Source organism: Artibeus jamaicensis, unplaced genomic scaffold, assembly GCF_021234435.1.
Source record: "Artibeus jamaicensis isolate MK-2021 breed Jamaican fruit bat unplaced genomic scaffold, CSHL_Jam_final contig_2790, whole genome shotgun sequence".
NCBI lineage: Eukaryota > Metazoa > Chordata > Mammalia > Chiroptera > Phyllostomidae > Artibeus > Artibeus jamaicensis.
In genome coordinates this window covers 2,478,022-2,494,304 of record NW_026521616.1, presented here as the reverse complement: position 1 = coordinate 2,494,304, position 16,283 = coordinate 2,478,022, and the positions used below count along the sequence as shown (strand labels likewise).

Genomic DNA, 16,283 nt, shown 5'->3' with positions numbered 1-16,283 from the left:
GGTGCGCGAATCGAATGTTGGGGCTTTGCATTTTTTTTATTAACATTTTCTCTCATGTGGTTTACATCAATTTATAATAATCTACATAAGTTGAAACAGAACATAGACAAAAAATATATCCTTACCAACTTATTAAAGTCAAATATTAATGAAGGGTGCCATCCTACCTGTATCAGCAAAACCCAGCAGCCTGCGGTCATTGCCAGCAAGGACAGGCCTACCGGGACTGCTGTGGCCTATCTGCTGGGCAGAGGGGCTGGGGGTCCTGGGACACACAGTCCCCACTTCTCGGGAGAATCCATGGGCTGCAGCTCAGTCCAGGTCTGGTACCTGCCCCCTCCACTCTGAGGGTAGAATTTATAAACATTCTGAGCCTTTCGAATTTCTCAGTCTTTCTAGCCTTCCTCCCATTGCACTGCCTACGCTCAGGGGCTGCAGTAGCTACCTGACACTAAGTAAACACCCCTTATTTGGGGGAGGTGGGAGGCACCTAAGTTTGGCTGTAACTAGCTCAAGCTGGGCCTCCAGTTCATTACCATCAATGGCTTTGGAAGCAAGAGCCTCCCATGCCACATACCGACTCCTGAGTGCCAAGCAGAGACTCCAGGGATGGGCAGATGCTGCGACCTTCAGGTTCAAGTTCTTTCCCCATCTCCTGTCTCAGGGAGCAGGGCTCCTAGCTAAGCTGCTAACAGGTAGCTAAGTGGCCAGTATTTCCCCTCCTCTCGGGCATCTCTTTCATCTGATGTGCACAGAATGTGTACCATTCTGCCCAAGATTGGGCAACAGGTGTAAACAAGATCAGAAAGGGCCCCGCTTCTCACTGAGCAAGCGTTACGGCGTTAGGGCCAACCGACCCTTCTTTAAAACTTAGCCCTGAGCTCAAGCTACAAGAGCAGTTCTCTCTAGTCCTGAGAGCCGGGAATCTACTCTCTGCCACACAGGAGAGCCAGGGAGCTTGTACTGCAACTCAGTCCCCTGCAGCCCAGGAGTGTCTGCCCTTCCAGGTTGGTCGCTCCTGCTCACAAGGGAAGAAACAAGCATTTGGCTATACTTCTCATTCCTTTCTGGTACCGAGCAACGAGTCGCAAAGTTGGGAATGGGACCTGCTGATCCCTGACTTTGGAGCAGAGCATCAACACTAAGGGTCTCCAGCAAGACCCAATTCCAGGAGGTGGTACCTGTAACCCCTCAGGCTTCCCCAGCTTCTTGAGTTCCCAAAGTTCGTCCGAAAGGCTGCACGGAGAAGCCGGGGTGGGGAGGCAGCACCCCGAGGGCTGGCTACCGCTGGACCACACCCGCCCTTGCCAGGCCCGGGAGCACACATGGCCGCTAGGGCTGCCCCGTGGCAGTGCTTGGCTGTGGGGAATGTAAAGTCTAAGGCAAAGGTACCACGAGGTACGAGAGGCGCCAGAAGGGCCAGTTTCTGGATGGAGCCTGCCCGTGTCTGGACACCTGCTTCAGCCGTCCATCCGAGCCGCCCTCCTGGAGGCCCAGCTCCCCCACAAAAGCTGCGACAACTCACTGCCGACAGCGGCCCCCCCCCACTTGACACCCGGTGCTGTGTGGCCTTCCTCCCATGCCTGACCCGTGGTTGCATCAGTGGCCGCCTCCCTCACCTCCCCCAAGTCTTTCCTCTCCCCGTGGCGATGTAGCAGGTCACTCGAGAGTCTTCACGCTCAAAGGAAGCAGAAAGTGGCGGGGAAAGAAACTGAGAAGCAGTAGAAGAAACAGTCAAAATGCCTCACCGGTGGGCAGGAGACAGAAGAGACAAACCCAGAAATGGGGATTCTCAGGTGGGACACTCCAGAAATCCACTTTCCAGCTCTGTGCTAAGCCGAGAAGGAGTGCGAGTCCGTCTCCTTGTCCGACACTGGCACGGCGGCGAGGCGAGCAGGTGCGCTTGCACAGCGGGAGGGCGAGGGCAGGGCCTCCTCAGAGCTTCCACTGTGATGGAGCGAAAACCAAGGCTGCACATGCATGCGGGCAGGCTGGGGGGGGGAGGCTGCCAGGAGACTGCGATCTGGGAGCGGGGCCAAGAGAGGCTAAGCTGGCAGCGGTCACCAAACGCCAAATAAAAAGCCCTTGGACTGGACTCAGGAGGAAAGAAAGTGTTGGAGGAAATGAAAGAACAAAGCAGGCCGTCTCTGCCCACACCGGGTCAGTCACTACCTTTTCTGCATGACAGACAGACATAAAACAATTCCCGAACGGCGTGGAGCATTAGACGCAACTAGAGGAACAGAGGGCAGGGGCCCGGGGCGTGGCGGTGAGGCTGGGGGCGGGTCAGCTGGCTCTGTACAAGGTGGCACGAAAGATGCACGTGTTCCAGTTCTTGGAAATCCGAGTCCCTTGGAGTCTGGAGTGCTGGGTTTGGGAGTCTTCTATTGTAGTCTTTCAAGTCTGTGTTGGGTCCCCCAGCTGGAGGGGCTGGTTGGCCACCTCCACAGCTGCTCCCACCCGGGGCTACACATCGGTGGAGAAGTACAGTGTGTTCCGCTTCAGTTCTGCGAAGGAGATGGGGGGGTGCTGCAGGTAGTAGAGGAGGACCTGGACCTGTGGGGAGACAGGGGAGACTGAGGCGGGGCCCTTGTCCCTGTAGCCCTCCTTTGATCTGTCCTCGGTCTGGGGTCACATCTGTGGTGCCCTGCTTCCCTTTCAGGCTGGCGCCCTGCCACTTCCCCTTCCTCAGCAGCCCAGGTGAGTCTGCCCATTTGCAGCAGTAGAGGGCGCTGCAGGGCAGAGGGCGAGGAGCCTGGGGCCACTTGCCAACCTGGACCCTGCCCCGGGTCTTGTGGGGATCCCAAGGAAGCTTCCTGACCCAGGAGCCGTCCTAGGTTTTCCACGCACGAAGACAAGGCCCAGCTTTCTCCTTCGCCCCTGGGCGTCCCTTCCGGGACAGAGGCACTCCCAGGAAGGCAGCCAGCACCTGGGCCCTGGTCTGGGGGCCTTGTGTAACTGCAGGTTTGGTCTAGGTGGGGAGGACTGTCCAAAGCCCCGCTGCCCTGGTGACAGCCTACATACAGCCCATCAGCCCAGCTGCTCGGGAGGGAAGGGGTGTGGGGCTGTGAGCTGTTCTCTCTCCCCTCCTCAGGGGGGCTTGTCTCACCCCTCCACCAGCCACAGGCCCGGGCAGTGCAGCAGTACCTGTGCCATGACATCATGGGACCAGATGTCCGCAGCCGACGTGAGGTGTGCTTTGCTCTCCATTTCTGAGGGTCTCAGCAACGTGGGGCCAAACACGGTAGCCAGGTTGTGAAGGGACATTTTGTTGATGGGCTCCTTCTCAGCAACCCTGAAAGGGTGGGGAGGGGGGAAAAGTCATTTCTCAGCAGCTACTTGGAGCTCCAGACCCTCGGCCTTTGGTGTGAAAGCTCCTGGGAGGGTTCCTGGAAGGTGGTTAGTAGACTCCTCTCCTGAGGGTAGAGACCTCTTGGTAGGCAGGGAACTAGGTGGAGGGACCAAGTCCCCAGCAGCTCTGTCTTGGTCCTTTCCTGGAGCAGTTTCCCAGCTCCAGGGCCACCCCCAGAACTGACGGTAAACTGCCAAGGCCACGGGGACCCACTCCGACACCTCTGCCTCAGAGGTAATGACATTACTGCCCAAGACCTTCCCCAATAATAACTCGTGCTCCTCGGAGTGCTCTGGGCAGATGTTAGCATCTCCACTGCACAGATGAGGAAAAAGAGGTTACGTGGCTTGCCCGAGGTCACACAGCTGGCCAGTGGCAGGGCTGGCGGTGAACCCAGGCAGCTCGCCTCCAGGCCCTGCTCTCCACCACACTGTGCTGTATCCTTTATCAGGCAGGCTGGTGCGTGGCCCAGAGGCAGAATCAGGGTGGGTGGGGCGGGGCAGGAGCCACAGCGGGAGCTGGAGCCCCCACAGCACTTGCTGACGAGACCCAGGGCTCTGTGGGAGGAACAATCCTCATCCCGCGAGAAAACTCCCGATCCTTTCCAGAAGGGTCCAGCTCCCGGAGCCCCAGAGCTGCCTCCCCTTGTACCGTCCTCTGCTTCTCTTGCATAATGAGCCAGGTGCTCTGTAGGTATGTCCCCCGAGTGACAGTAGGGGCTGCCATTTGAGGCTGGCATCCAGGAAGGTCAGTAACTACCCAACACATCAGAGAGGCCCTGGGCTTCCCTGATCCTGGGAAATGTTTCTGGGGCTGAGACCCACCTGCCCTGAGCAGTGCCTCTCACACCAGCCTCCAGGCGAGTCATGGATGTGCCCGCTGACTGCTTCGGAAACTTGCAAACACTGCCATGCCAGCAGGCAGCTGTGCAGTGGGCCCAGCCCTGACACACACACACACACACACACACACACACACACACACGCGCGCGCAGCCAGCCACGGGCCCAGATGTGAGAACAGACTGTGCCCGGTTCCCAGGGTGGAAAACCTAATGAATTTTCCCTTTACGCTCCTCTGTGCGTCCTCCCCACAGTGCTCGCCAAGCTATTTGGGAACTGGTTGGGGTTTTGGTCCTGGCCAAACCAGAGGGAATGTCTCATAGTGGGAAAAACAAGACAGCAGCCCCGGGCGGTTCCAGATCTCTCGGCTGCTCTGAGCCACAGCTGGGACCTGGGACCAGGGGTGGGGCTGAGCTCTGGGAGGACCCGTGCACAGCCCCCCTCCAGGCAACCCGGTCCTGGTGGCGGATTTACGGTGCACCTGGGAGTTGTCCTGCCCACTCATACGCCAGGCCAGTCCTGGGCTCAAAAGGGACCGATAAGGGCATCCTCAGGACTAGTTTCAGTCTGCAGTTGGCCACCACCTCGACTTCCGCAGCTCTTAGTCTGACCCAATTACACGCAGGGGCAAGTATGGGGAGAAGGTGGGGAGGGCCTTGTTTAGGACTTGGGAGATGTGGATTCTAGTCACAGTGCCCTGCTGACCACGGCAAATCCCTGTGGGGCCAGGGGCTGCTTCCCTGTCCGTCAGACAAGGCCTGGTCAAGACCTCTTCGAGGACACGCAGTGACAAACATGGTTCGCGCTGTAAAGCACCCGCGGCCAAGTACGATGAACAGCACAGGACACGCCCGCACCGCCTGCCTGCAGTGCACCCTGACACCGTCCCTTCTTCCCATTTCGAACATGCTAAGTTGACTGACTGACCCACTTGACTGTAAAATTCATCTATGGTTTTGGCTCTAGCCCTGCCTTTCTAAGCCTTCTATGGCCCATTTTTCAGGCTGTTATTAGGACCCAAATATTTCTCAAACTAGAATTGTAAAAACTTGAAATGCAGACTCTCACCCTGTTCTCGACAGCCCAGTGGAGGCCGGCGCCCACGAGGCGGTGGGTCCTGCAGCTGGTGTGTGCTCTCCAGCAGGGCCTGCCCTGGGCTCCCTGCCCCTCCCAGCCCCCGCACCCCCCCGCGGGGCCCCTGTCCACTACCTTTTCAAGTGTTCCAGCAGGAAGAGGAAGGTGATGAGGTTGGGGTCGGGCAGGGAGCGGAGCAGATGCATCATGCAGTTTTCCTTGGCAGCAGGGTCTGACAGGGCTGTGGGAGAGACGGGGCTAGGGAGGGGCTCGGTTCCCACACAGGGGGGCCCTAGCCACGCCCCGCTACAGGACCCCGAGGGACAGCCCAGGCTGCCTGGGGTCAGGGAAGCAGGCCCTGCAGAGAAGGGCCGGGTATCTTTCAGAGGGTGGGCTATCAAACAGCCCGCTCTTACAGGAAGCCCACCCACAACCCGTAACTCAGCCAGGAGGCAGGCTGCTGGGGCGCAGACACCCAGCCTCCCCTCACTGCACAGGCCTTTGCAGCAGATGCCACTCCCTCCCCTGGTCTGTCAGGTTTAAGAAAACCACGACGCTGGGTGAAGGTTTTCTCTTTAACCCGTCCCATGCTGGAGCACAGCAGGGAGCGGTGGTGAGCAGCCTGCTGTGGAGCTCCTCATTTCTCATGGTGGCTGAAGCCCTGATTTGCGCCCCAGACGCAGGAGGGGGGCACCCAGGCCTGGGTTTGGCCCAGGTGGTCGGAGGCCAGAGTCCTGCCGGCCAGGCCCTCCGCCTCCTCCCCAGCCACTACACGGGTGAGATGAGCGAGTGCTCCTTCCGGAAGGCTGAGCACCAGCCAGGTCAGGGGCACTCTGGCCCTAACCAGGCTTCTCCTAAGCTCTGGGGCGCTGGTCCCTGACCACCGGCTGTTAGGTGGGTTTCCTTGGACACCCAGGTTTCCAAGCAAGGAGGTGTCTGTCCACAGAGGAAGGACAGAGGGCAGCCCATAGGACAAGAGGGGAGAAAGGCAGGTGAGAGAGGATGCAGCCTGGGCTCAGGCTGCACCTTGCCCTCCTGGCCACTCAGCCACATGCTCAGGTATACTGGGCAGACCAATAAGCAAGGGAAGCAAGAGACTCTTTACCCTGCGGGCCAGCAGGCCCAGCCCAGCCCAGCCCTCAGGGCCCCAGAGCCTCACCGATGCCCTCCATGAAGGCAGGGTAGAGTCGGTCTGTGAGGAGGGGCTCGGGCAGCTCTCGGAAGTAGAGCTTGAGGGTGCCAGCGATGGCGTTGATGTCCATGTCACTCAGCATCAGCAGGATGTCCTTGTTGTCTGCAGAGCAGGTGAAGGTCAGGGGCCACACTGGCCTGGGCTACCTCCTCCTATGCACCCCCTCCGTCTCTGGCCCAGTCCCCACCGAGAAAGGCAGGATACACATAGTACCCACAGGGGTCCGTGGCTCAGCTCCACAGGAGCAGAGTTCTGGGGCCACATCTGAGCCCTGGGGGTCGTACTCCTTCCTTCTAACTGGAATCTCCCCACTGCTAAGCCCTTCTCTGGAAGGCAGTGCATTTTTTATACCTAAAATCACATTGCAACAAAGCCTCGGCTTCCAGGGCACATGGCTCCTCCGTGTGCCAGCATGTCCCCAGCCTCCCAGCCCAGGCTTCCCCGACGTTTCCGCTTGGCAGCCACCCAGGGACACCCGTGGGCCCCTCTCAGTGTCCATGGAATCAGCACTGCTCACCCAGTTCTGCTTCCCTGACCCTGCACATGCTGCTGCTGTAGCCTGAACTGGCCAGACAGGGACAGGAAGACATAGAGAGCTCAAGCCCGCCACCACTGAGGAGTTTGTGGCCAGAGTTAGAGACAGCAATGCCCCTCGCAGAGGGTGGGCACCTGGGGCCCTGGAGACAGTCAGCCCAGGCTCAGTCTCTCCTTTCCTCACATCCCCCGGGACCCTGGTAGCTGGTCAGAAAGATGTGAGCTTAAGTCAGGCTCAAAACCCACATGCTGGGCAAGCCTGGGCCAGCGATTCAACCTCTCTGAGCCTGTCTCCTCATCTGTAGCAATGGATAGGAGACTGGAGGGAGGGCCATAACCTGAGAAAGGGCAGGAAGGGCCCGTGACACAGGGACCCAGAAGTGGCTCACCCCGGGCCCCGGGACTGTGGAGCCCACAGACCAAGGCTCCTCTGCCATCGGCTAATCAGGCCCCCCCAACGGAGAAGGGCTCCTGGTTCCACGGGGCTTTCCTGCCAGCCCGGCCTGCTGGGGCACCGTCTCCCCGCGGCCTCCCGCGCTGGGCCCCCCAGACTCACTGGCATCAAAGACAGCCTTCAGCGCCTGGATGTCCGTGGCCACGCCCGATATCCGGTAGATGCCGACCTCCTCGATGCCCCTCTTCTCCACCTCCTCCACGCACTGCCGCACGATGTAGGGCACCTTGGAGCGCTCCCGCCTACGGGCAGGGGGTGTGAGGGAGGGTGAAGGGGAGGCCCCCACCCCAAATAGCTTGGCCTGGGAGAGCTCTAGCCTCTGGAATCAGGAGGCGGGGGTGGGGAGCTTGGGGGGCAAGGACGGAGCTGAGAGACTGTGTCACCCTGCCCCACACGGCCCACGAAGGGACAGCCTGCTGAGGGACAGCAAGGAACAAAGGCTGGGAGTGTGGGGAGGTGAGCCCAAAGACTGAGGAAAGAACGTCCCTTAGAACAGAGGTCTCAGACTCAAACGCCGGGGAAGACCCAGCAGGAGACCCGCCCGAGGGAGGTGGGCCAGGTCCTGGACTCGAGGGGGCGGCGGTGAGCTGAGGGCACACACCCTCACTCGAGGGCCAGCTGCGCCTGGGACCCAGCCTGCCTCTGCCAGTTAAAAGGTGGGCCTACTGTGGTCGTGCTACCCCATTTATTATGGGGCACTGGCGGCGCCCAGGTTTGCCCGCTGGCTCCTTTACTCCTCCAGCAGCACGAGTGACAGAGGGCACACCCCTGCAGGCCACTTTCGGCCTCCACACTCGCCATCGTGACCACTGAACTGGGGGGTGGCGGCGGGGCTGGGCGGGGGCCTGGGAGGGCTGGCAGGGACCCTGGGCACTGACACGAGCACATGGGCCTCGGAGGCGGCACTTACTTCGTCACCACACTGATCTTGACGCCGAAGACGCCGGTCTGCTTTTTGGACGGGGTCCTCTTCAGGCTCATATCTCGGCTGGTGAACTTCATGGAGAATTCCACTTTGATCTGGTCGGGGGAGAGGAGGGCATGAGTGCCCGAGGAGCACCCCCCAGACCCAGGGTCCCCTCCCCCAGAACTGCAAACAAGGCCCACCGAGAGGGGCTGGGCTAAGGGGACAGGGGCAGAGAGCACCCTGAGGACACCAGCCAGAGGCCGGGCAGCCCACCCACTGTGCAGACATGTTCTGTCTCTCCAGCTCACCCCGTTCATCTCGATCACATCTGTGTGCCAGTTCTTGGTTTCCACGGTTTGTGGATCCAGCTGTGAAGGAAGAAAGAAAGAAAAAAAGAGAACATGAGAGAGGGCGGGATGACAGCTCGGAGACCAAGCCGCTGCTCATGAGCTGCCTGAATGGTCAGCAAGGCAGAGTGGGGGCTGAGGCTCACCCTGAAAGCAGCCCTTCAGGGTGGCCGCAGCCCCGCCTGCCCTGCTAGGGAAGGACTGTCCCCCCTCCCCCCATGCAGTGAAGGAGGCAGGGCGCACTGCACTGTCAGGTACTTTTGCCCATCACACCGCCTTCACTCCTGACCACCCCCTGCGAGGTGGGATTATCACCCACTTCCCAGATGCAGAAGCTGAGGCTCACAGACAATGACTGGGCAGTGACTGGGCCCCCTGGCACTGGAGCAACAGGAGGGAATGCGGCCCCGGGCAGCGGAGGCAGCACAGAGCAGAGGTGCAGACCCAGAATCGGGAGTTGGGGGGGCGGCTGGGCCCGAATCCTGGCTCTGCCGCTGTGGCTGCGTGACTGTGGGGAGTTTTAACCTCGCTGAGCTCATCTGTTTCATCTGTTCACTGCAGTCCGTCAGCGACCAGAGCCTTCCTTGCTGAACTGTTGTGAAGACTCAGTGAGATCACTTCGGGTGAGCATCCGGCCCCCACGGAAGCACGTACTCTGCAGGGGAGGCCCCCACCCTGGGCCGGAGCCGCAGCGGGTGGGGAAGATGGGGACTCAGAGTCCCTCCCCCCACAAGGGGCCTGGCGGGACTGTCCTCGGACCCAGCCACCTCTGACCTGCGTCTCCCTGCACACCCACGAAATCTGAAACACTAAGCGCACACCCCGCCGCATTTTAAAGTCAACAACTGCTCATTTCCACAGCAAGTTTAAATACTTGCAAGGAAAAAAAATTCCAAAATAATGTAAATATTTACATCTTACAATAAAACTGTTACCTCATTCTTTTAAATGCGTTCAGCGAAGTCCAAATACCACAGTGATTTGATACCCACCGTTAGCCACTCGGAAACTCGAACAAGCTCTTCCCTCCCCTGAGGAAGCCCCCCCACCACTTCTTCCTCTGCCGGGAGTGTCTGCTGTTTTCCCAAAGAATTTTGTCCTAGTTTGTCTTTTTCACTTTATGCCTCACCCTATTCTACTTTACTTCAACAAAAAATTGCTGTATAAGTGGAAATAAAAAACTTCCTGAGACCACAAGGTTCCAAATATTCCAATCATATTCCGGATCAGTTATTATAATAATTAGGAGTCTACAGTAAAAAATTAACCAACGAGTGACAAATGTTAGTAAATACGCAGCAGCCAAGTGCCACTTGGTGGAAGAGCCTCTCTTAGCAGACAGGCAGAGCGTTTTGGTTTTAGTTCACGCGCGCGTGTGAATATTAGTTTTTGCTCGGGTGACGGGGTTCAGCTTCATTTCTGTTCGTGTTTTTTTAATTTTGTTTTGAAAGATGTAAAGAATGAAATACCTTGTTCACACAAATAAGTAGATGAGGCTGAAGACAGTTTTATTATAGAAATGTTAGGCAATTTTCAACCTCTTTCCTTGTTATCTGCCTTACATCGTCGCACCTATACCCATTATGAAAACGTAGTTCGAATAGTCTCCCAGCTCATGATCTGTCAGTTTTGTAGAAAACAAAGCAGGGGAAGCTGCCGGCTCCTGAAAGGATCTGTAACCGGGCGACAGCGCCTTACATCTCTCCAACACCCACGCCCAGCCTTCTCAGTGGCCCCCCCCCTGCTGTGTACCCAGGAGGGTCAGACCCTGGGCCACGTCCCACCAGTGAGCCCCGAGCCCCGAGAGGGGCTGGTAAAAGCCCTGCACGGGTGCTGCTCTTTGAGGGGAGCACCTGTGGTTAAGGGTCTGCAGGCTGACTCCCTTGCAATCTCCCTGCCACGTGACCCTTGGGCAGCCTCGGCACCCCCTCTCCCCCCAGGGCAGGTGTGAAGTTTGAACCCCACTGCTCTCACTGGCCTCAGCAGGGGAGGCAAACTGGAGCTGGGTTAGCTGAGGGGGAAGCGGGGGGGGCCTGGGCCGTGGGGCTTCCTACAGTGCGGACACGGGCCTTCCTGAACCTGCCATCACGCCCATGCCCGCGGGGCACAGACAGGTGGCGCCCCAGCGTCTGGTGGGGTCTGGGGTCCACATGTCGGCCGGTTCTGGCCCAGGCCCCAGTGGTCCTTTCCAGACCGGAGGAGGGACGGAACTGAGAAAGGAGAGAGCAGAGCTCCGCCACCGCCACCGCCACCGCCACCCCGGCTCCCCAGTGAAACTCCACCGGCCTGGCTGGTGCCAGGGCCCAGCGTCCTCCCGGGTCCCAGAGGAAGCCCCAGCTTTGGCCTCCCTTTCCTGTAGCTTCCCATCCCTCTAAACTTTTCGTCCCAAACCCTCACCAGGCCTTCATCTCATCCAGAACACTGTCTGGGACACAGGACCTGGTTCTGCTCCAGCCCTGGCCTACAGCAGCGGCCACCTGGAGTACCAAGACCTCAACGGCTCTGTCGACAGAGGCAGATGCTAACCTTGGGCACACACTCTGGAGTGACCACCCCTTTTGACGCAGGTCTCTCCAGGCGTCAGCGTGACCCTTGGGTCCATTCCGTGGTCGTGGCAGCTGGCCAGATTCACCTAACGTCGCTGCCCTGCCCCAGCCTCCCCGGGCCTGGCACTGGCTGAGCCGGGGGTCCCTCCATGGGGCCTGGAGTCACATCTGGACCCAGCCCGAGGGGAGGACAGGGGACGTACAAGGACTGAGAGTCGGACTGATCTGGGTCCAAATGTTCCCTCTTCGCCCAACTGTGTGCCCTGGGGCGAGTCACTTCGCCTCTTCCAGCCTCGGTTTCCTCGAGGGAAGTACCCACCCCGGAGGGTCGTCAGGGAGAGCAGTTAACAGCAGATGATGACTTGCGATCAGCGCCCCAAAGTTTGGCACTGCACCAGACCCTTTATCTATAGCCTCTCAGTTAATCAGCAGGACAAGCCTCACAGGTGTAAGCCCTCCCAGCTGCCCCCATTTTGCAGATGAGGACAGGGAGGCTTACAGAAACGAGGCACGGGCCCAGCACCACACATCCAGGCGAGAGCTGGGGGACAGACTCAAGTCTCTGACTCACCTGCTCTGCTAAACCTGCAAGAGCACATGGGAAGCGCCTGGCCTGGCGCCTGCCCCTCTTGGCAACAACGGCGCTGCCATGATTTGTTTAGAAGGGAGACATCAGGGCTCCCGGCCTGTGATCAGGCACCAAGGGCAGACCTGGGTGCTGCCAGGCCGCCTCCAGCACAGTCCCTCCGTGACTCCCCTCCCCAGCGCTTCTGTTCCAGCTTCCTGGCAGCGGCAGCCCTACGTTGTCCTGGGAGCATCGGAGATGGGAAAAGCAACTCCTGATGCTAAGGCCCAGTGCTGGCCTTGCTTCTTCCCAAAAGCCTTCCTGGGTAAGCCCAGGCCTCAGGAACCTCCGGTTCCCCTCTGCCCCTTGTCCTAAGACCCTGCGCCCTGCAGCCTGCTGGCCCCATCTGCAGGCGTTCTACCTGCACCAGCCTGTCTGCGGCCAGGTCTGGGTAAGGTGGCATTTTCGAGTCTCACTGTGAGCCCCACCACAGGCCCAGGCCTGACCCTCTACAGGTGTGCCCTGGCGCCCACTCAGGGAGGCCTGCCCAGCCCCTCGGCGCCCCAACAACGAAGCTGTCTCCCAGGAGGCCAGCAGTCTCCAGAAGCCAAATCTATTTCAGGATGTCATTTAAATACAGAGAAGGGAGGGTGCAGAGTAGAGAGGGACATGGCACATTTTCCAGAGAAATGATGCTGCCTGAGTTGCTGTGGCTATTTATAACCCCTGGGAAATGTGGACGCTGCTATTTCCTGATTAGATTAGTGCTGGGGCGGAGGGGCCAGGGCCAGCCCCAGCCCCGGGGGGCAGTGGGTGGGAGCACCTGACTGCTCCCCCTCCGGTCCCAGCACACAGGCGCCATCCACGGGCCCTGCAGAGCAGGCACCTGGGGGACGTCAGACCACCTGAGGGAGGGAGGTAGAGGGGGTTACAAAGGGCAAGGAAGGGGGGACCCAGGCAGGACCCCGGAAGACAGAAACAGATCACAGAAGCCGCCGGAGAAAGTGGTGAACACGCAGCCGCTGGCCGCCGCTCGGCCCTGCTGAGCTGCCTTCGAGTTGGGACTCGGTCAGAGTCTCAGGGGGGAAGCAGCTGACCTTAGAAGCCCTCGCCCAGGAGAGAACCACCAGGTCCCCTGCGACAAAATCCGGGGCTCCTGCTGGGAATCCCGCATCCTCCCCACCAAAGGAGAGTCACCTAAGCAGAATCTGTCCCATGCGTGGGTTGGGGAGGCCGTCTTTCTGGGTGGGGCCCCGGCGGCCTCAAGTTCAGGACAGGAAGCGCCCCAGAGGCCTTGCGAGGGCCCCTGGGCAGGCGGAGAGGACGCCGCGCAGCCTCCACACGGTGGCCGTCACCACACGGTGGCCGTCACCTTCACTGGGGGGCAGACTCAGGAGCCCCCTCCTCCCAGCCCATTTCTCACCAGCCTGGGGCAGGTGAGCCCAGTGCTTCTACCCCCTCACCTGCCCCACACCGTGCCTGGGATTTCGAGGCATCAGAGTCTGGGGTCCCCACCCCGCTCCCCAGAGTGGGTGACAGAGCCCACATTCAAACCCGGGACCTCCTGACGGTGGTCAGGTCTTCCCCACGGCACCACGCGCCTCCGACCACGTGGTGGCTGAAGTCTGGTGATTCCTGCCACCACCCCTTCCCTCCCCCTCCCGTGGGTTACTTCAGTCCACAACGAGGGGCCTGCGGGGGCCCTGTCCACGGGCAGTGGGGACAAGCGGTGTCGGAAGGGGCCGTGTCCCCAGGGAAGGGGAGGCGCAGGCACGGAGCAGCCAGCAGGGTGCTGCTCTGGGACGCAACTCGGGGGCTCCCAGGGCGATGGGGGCCGAGGGGTCCCAGGACTGCCCCCCACACAGTCCCTCGATGCTCCGCCCCTTCCGCCAGGGCCCCTGCATCGTTTCCACTGCCCAGGCCCAGAGGCCCCGAGAGGCCCGCCCCCAGCACAGCCCCCGTCCCACTGCCTGTCCCTCTCCAGGCCGAGCACTGCTGTCCCCTTGGCTCTTTGGGCCTAGGGGGGCTGGCACCCTGGGCCTGCCCTGAGTGGTGGCGGGGACACCCCTGGAAACCTAGGGTTGTTTTGGGGGCTGATAAAAACTAAGTGCTTGTTAACGATAAGGGTGCTCAGTTCAGTGTGCCCCAGTTGTCACCCTAGGGGGTGAGCAGGGTGCTGAACAGGAAGGCAGAGCTGTCTGGCCGTGTTTCTGGGGACGTCTGCCAGAGGCGGAGTGCTGGGCTGTGACCAGGCCTGGAGCCAGGTGTCTCATCTGCCTGGGGGCATGTTTCCTGTGGCTCCCAGGCCAGTGGCCACGGTGGCGGCGGCCCTGGGTCGGCTTTCCCCTGCCCTCCTCCAAGTGCATTCACATGCCCTGGGCCGGGTCCCCTTGGGACACCAAAGCCAGCCTGTCATTGGGACAGACCACAGGCGTGAGAGGCATGGTGGGGCTGGCAACCGGGGGAACAAGGAGCTGCCAGGAGCCCGAGCCCCACCCCCCTCGTGGGGAGGGTGCTGGAGGATCCGTCAACGTGGCAGGGTGGAGTGGGAGGGCTGCCAGGGCCTCTCCCCTGGCTTGCAGCTCAGCGGCCGGGTCGGGGAGACCAGGGTCAGGCTCTGTGAACTCACCCACTTTCCCAGCAGCCCGCCCTCCCTGCAGGGCCAAGCAGGCTGTGCCCTCCAGCCCCGGGCCCGCAGGCCCGGCACCCACTCCCCGGCCAGCCAGCCGAGGGGCTGGTGCGAGGCACTGGGATGGGGCCACTTCACCTCGGCTTGCCTCCCTGCCAGCCCCTCCCCAGCACTTTGAAGTTCCCAGAGGCCCACATATGGAAAGGGTTTAGCGGCTCTGAATGAGGCTTTTATTGAAGCCAGGTTAGCCTCACAGCACCCACTGTGACCTGCCTTCCCCAGCGCTCTGCATTCCAGCGGCTCAGCCTGCTCTGTGCCTGCCGCACTTTTAGCCCTTGGGCCGGGCATAGCTGTAGCCGGAACGCAAACCTGGGCTGCTCGGGGAGACCCCAAGGCCAGCACAATTCTCCCAGAGCCCTGGGGCCCACCCGCCACTCCCTCCCTGCCTCACAAAGCCCGGAGACTGCGCCCCAGAACCAGGCCTCAAACTCAACAGCCAGGAAGTTGCCCCACCCCAGCTCAGGGACATGTTGGGGACACTAGAGTAACAAGGCCAGGGTCACTGGGGAAAAAGAACTGGTCAGGGTCAAAGCAACACAGAGGCAGCCCCCAGCAGCCCTCTCTGCAATGGGAAGGGGCCGCTTTAGAGGTCAGAGTCCAAGGTGGGAGGCCACCTCAGGTCCCAACTGGGAAGTTTCATGCTACCTGCCATGGCTAGGACAAGGCAAGGGCCCTTTGGATGACCGTGGGCTCAGTGGCCTCCCTCTGAACTTGGAGTGTTTGGTAAGGATGATGGAAGTCCTCTACGGCTGAATTTATCCTTCCCTCTCTGGCCAGGGCGGCCATTGGGTACGGGAAGAATGACAGGCACCAGCACCCCACTGCCTGTGCCCGCTGAAGGCCCTCCCAGTGGGTTCTGCCCCGGGCCCCGCAGGCCCCAGGCCCCACAGGCCACAAGCCTCACGCTCACTTGCCATCAACCAAAACAACAGCGCATTTCTGCACACAGCACGCCAGCTGGGTACCACCCACCACAAGGCTGCCGGGCAGGGTCCCCGCTTCCAGGAGCACGCCCTGCAGGGCAGACAGCTCCGACCCCAATGGGTTCCATGTCCACCCGGACGGGGCACAGCTGAGACACAGCCACAGGCCCTCAGCAGGCTCGGGGCTCCTCCTCGTGCGATGGCTGCTGGGACAGTGGCTGCTGGGTCTGGGCGCCGGGCTCTCTCCCAAGCCACTCGTGTGGCCTCCTCTGTCACTCTCCGAGCCTCAGTTTCCCCATATGTAAAATGAATGGCTAATAATAATAGCACCTCATAGGTTACCACCTTCTTCACATCAGAGCTAAGAATGATGCCCGCTGCGCACTCAGCCTGTGCCCAAAGCACGTTGGCATCACAAACACTGGGTGAAACTCTCTGGGGAATTCCCGCCGCACTTGGACTAAAAACCGAACTCCTCGTGCTGGACCGCGAGGCCCTGCACAGTCTGGCCACGGCCCACTCCGCCCGAGGTGACCTACACTTCCCGCGCAGCCTCTGTCCACCTCTGAACATGCCACGGGCGCCCCAGTTGGAGGCTTTGTGCCCGGCCGGTTCCTTGGCCTGGAACACACACGCTGTCCTGGATCGTTCGGGAATCCTTCCTGTCACTTAAATCTTACTTCAAAATTCTCTAAGCAAGGCTTCTCCCACCCCATTCCTCTCTAATCCGTTATCCAGTTTAATTTTCTGTACAGCACTCGGGTAGCCTGAAATCACCTTATTTATCGCCTGACACCGCCTACAGGCAGGAAGTCCCATGAGAACAGGGCCTCCTGCCTGGCTCCTCCCCCCCCCCCCG

The 16,283-nt window shown here is 60.3% G+C and overlaps 1 protein-coding gene across 5 annotated transcripts in view; it reads right to left on the bottom strand.

Moving 5' to 3' along the window:
- Positions 1-17: 17 nt before the first annotated feature.
- Positions 18-16,283, bottom strand: part of ABR (ABR activator of RhoGEF and GTPase) — a 172,122-nt gene continuing 155,856 nt past the window's right edge. For all 5 annotated transcript variants that reach the window (XM_037162856.2, XM_037162859.2, XM_037162857.2 and 2 more), the window contains 7 exons: positions 8,663-8,722; positions 8,358-8,467; positions 7,550-7,689; positions 6,427-6,561; positions 5,403-5,508; positions 3,148-3,295; positions 18-2,556 (listed from right to left, as the gene is read on the bottom strand). In XM_037162856.2, the coding sequence (XP_037018751.2) occupies positions 2,467-2,556; positions 3,148-3,295; positions 5,403-5,508; positions 6,427-6,561; positions 7,550-7,689; positions 8,358-8,467; positions 8,663-8,722 (789 nt within the window). In that variant the 3' untranslated portion in view covers positions 18-2,466. The remainder of the gene's footprint in view (positions 2,557-3,147; positions 3,296-5,402; positions 5,509-6,426; positions 6,562-7,549; positions 7,690-8,357; positions 8,468-8,662; positions 8,723-16,283) is intronic.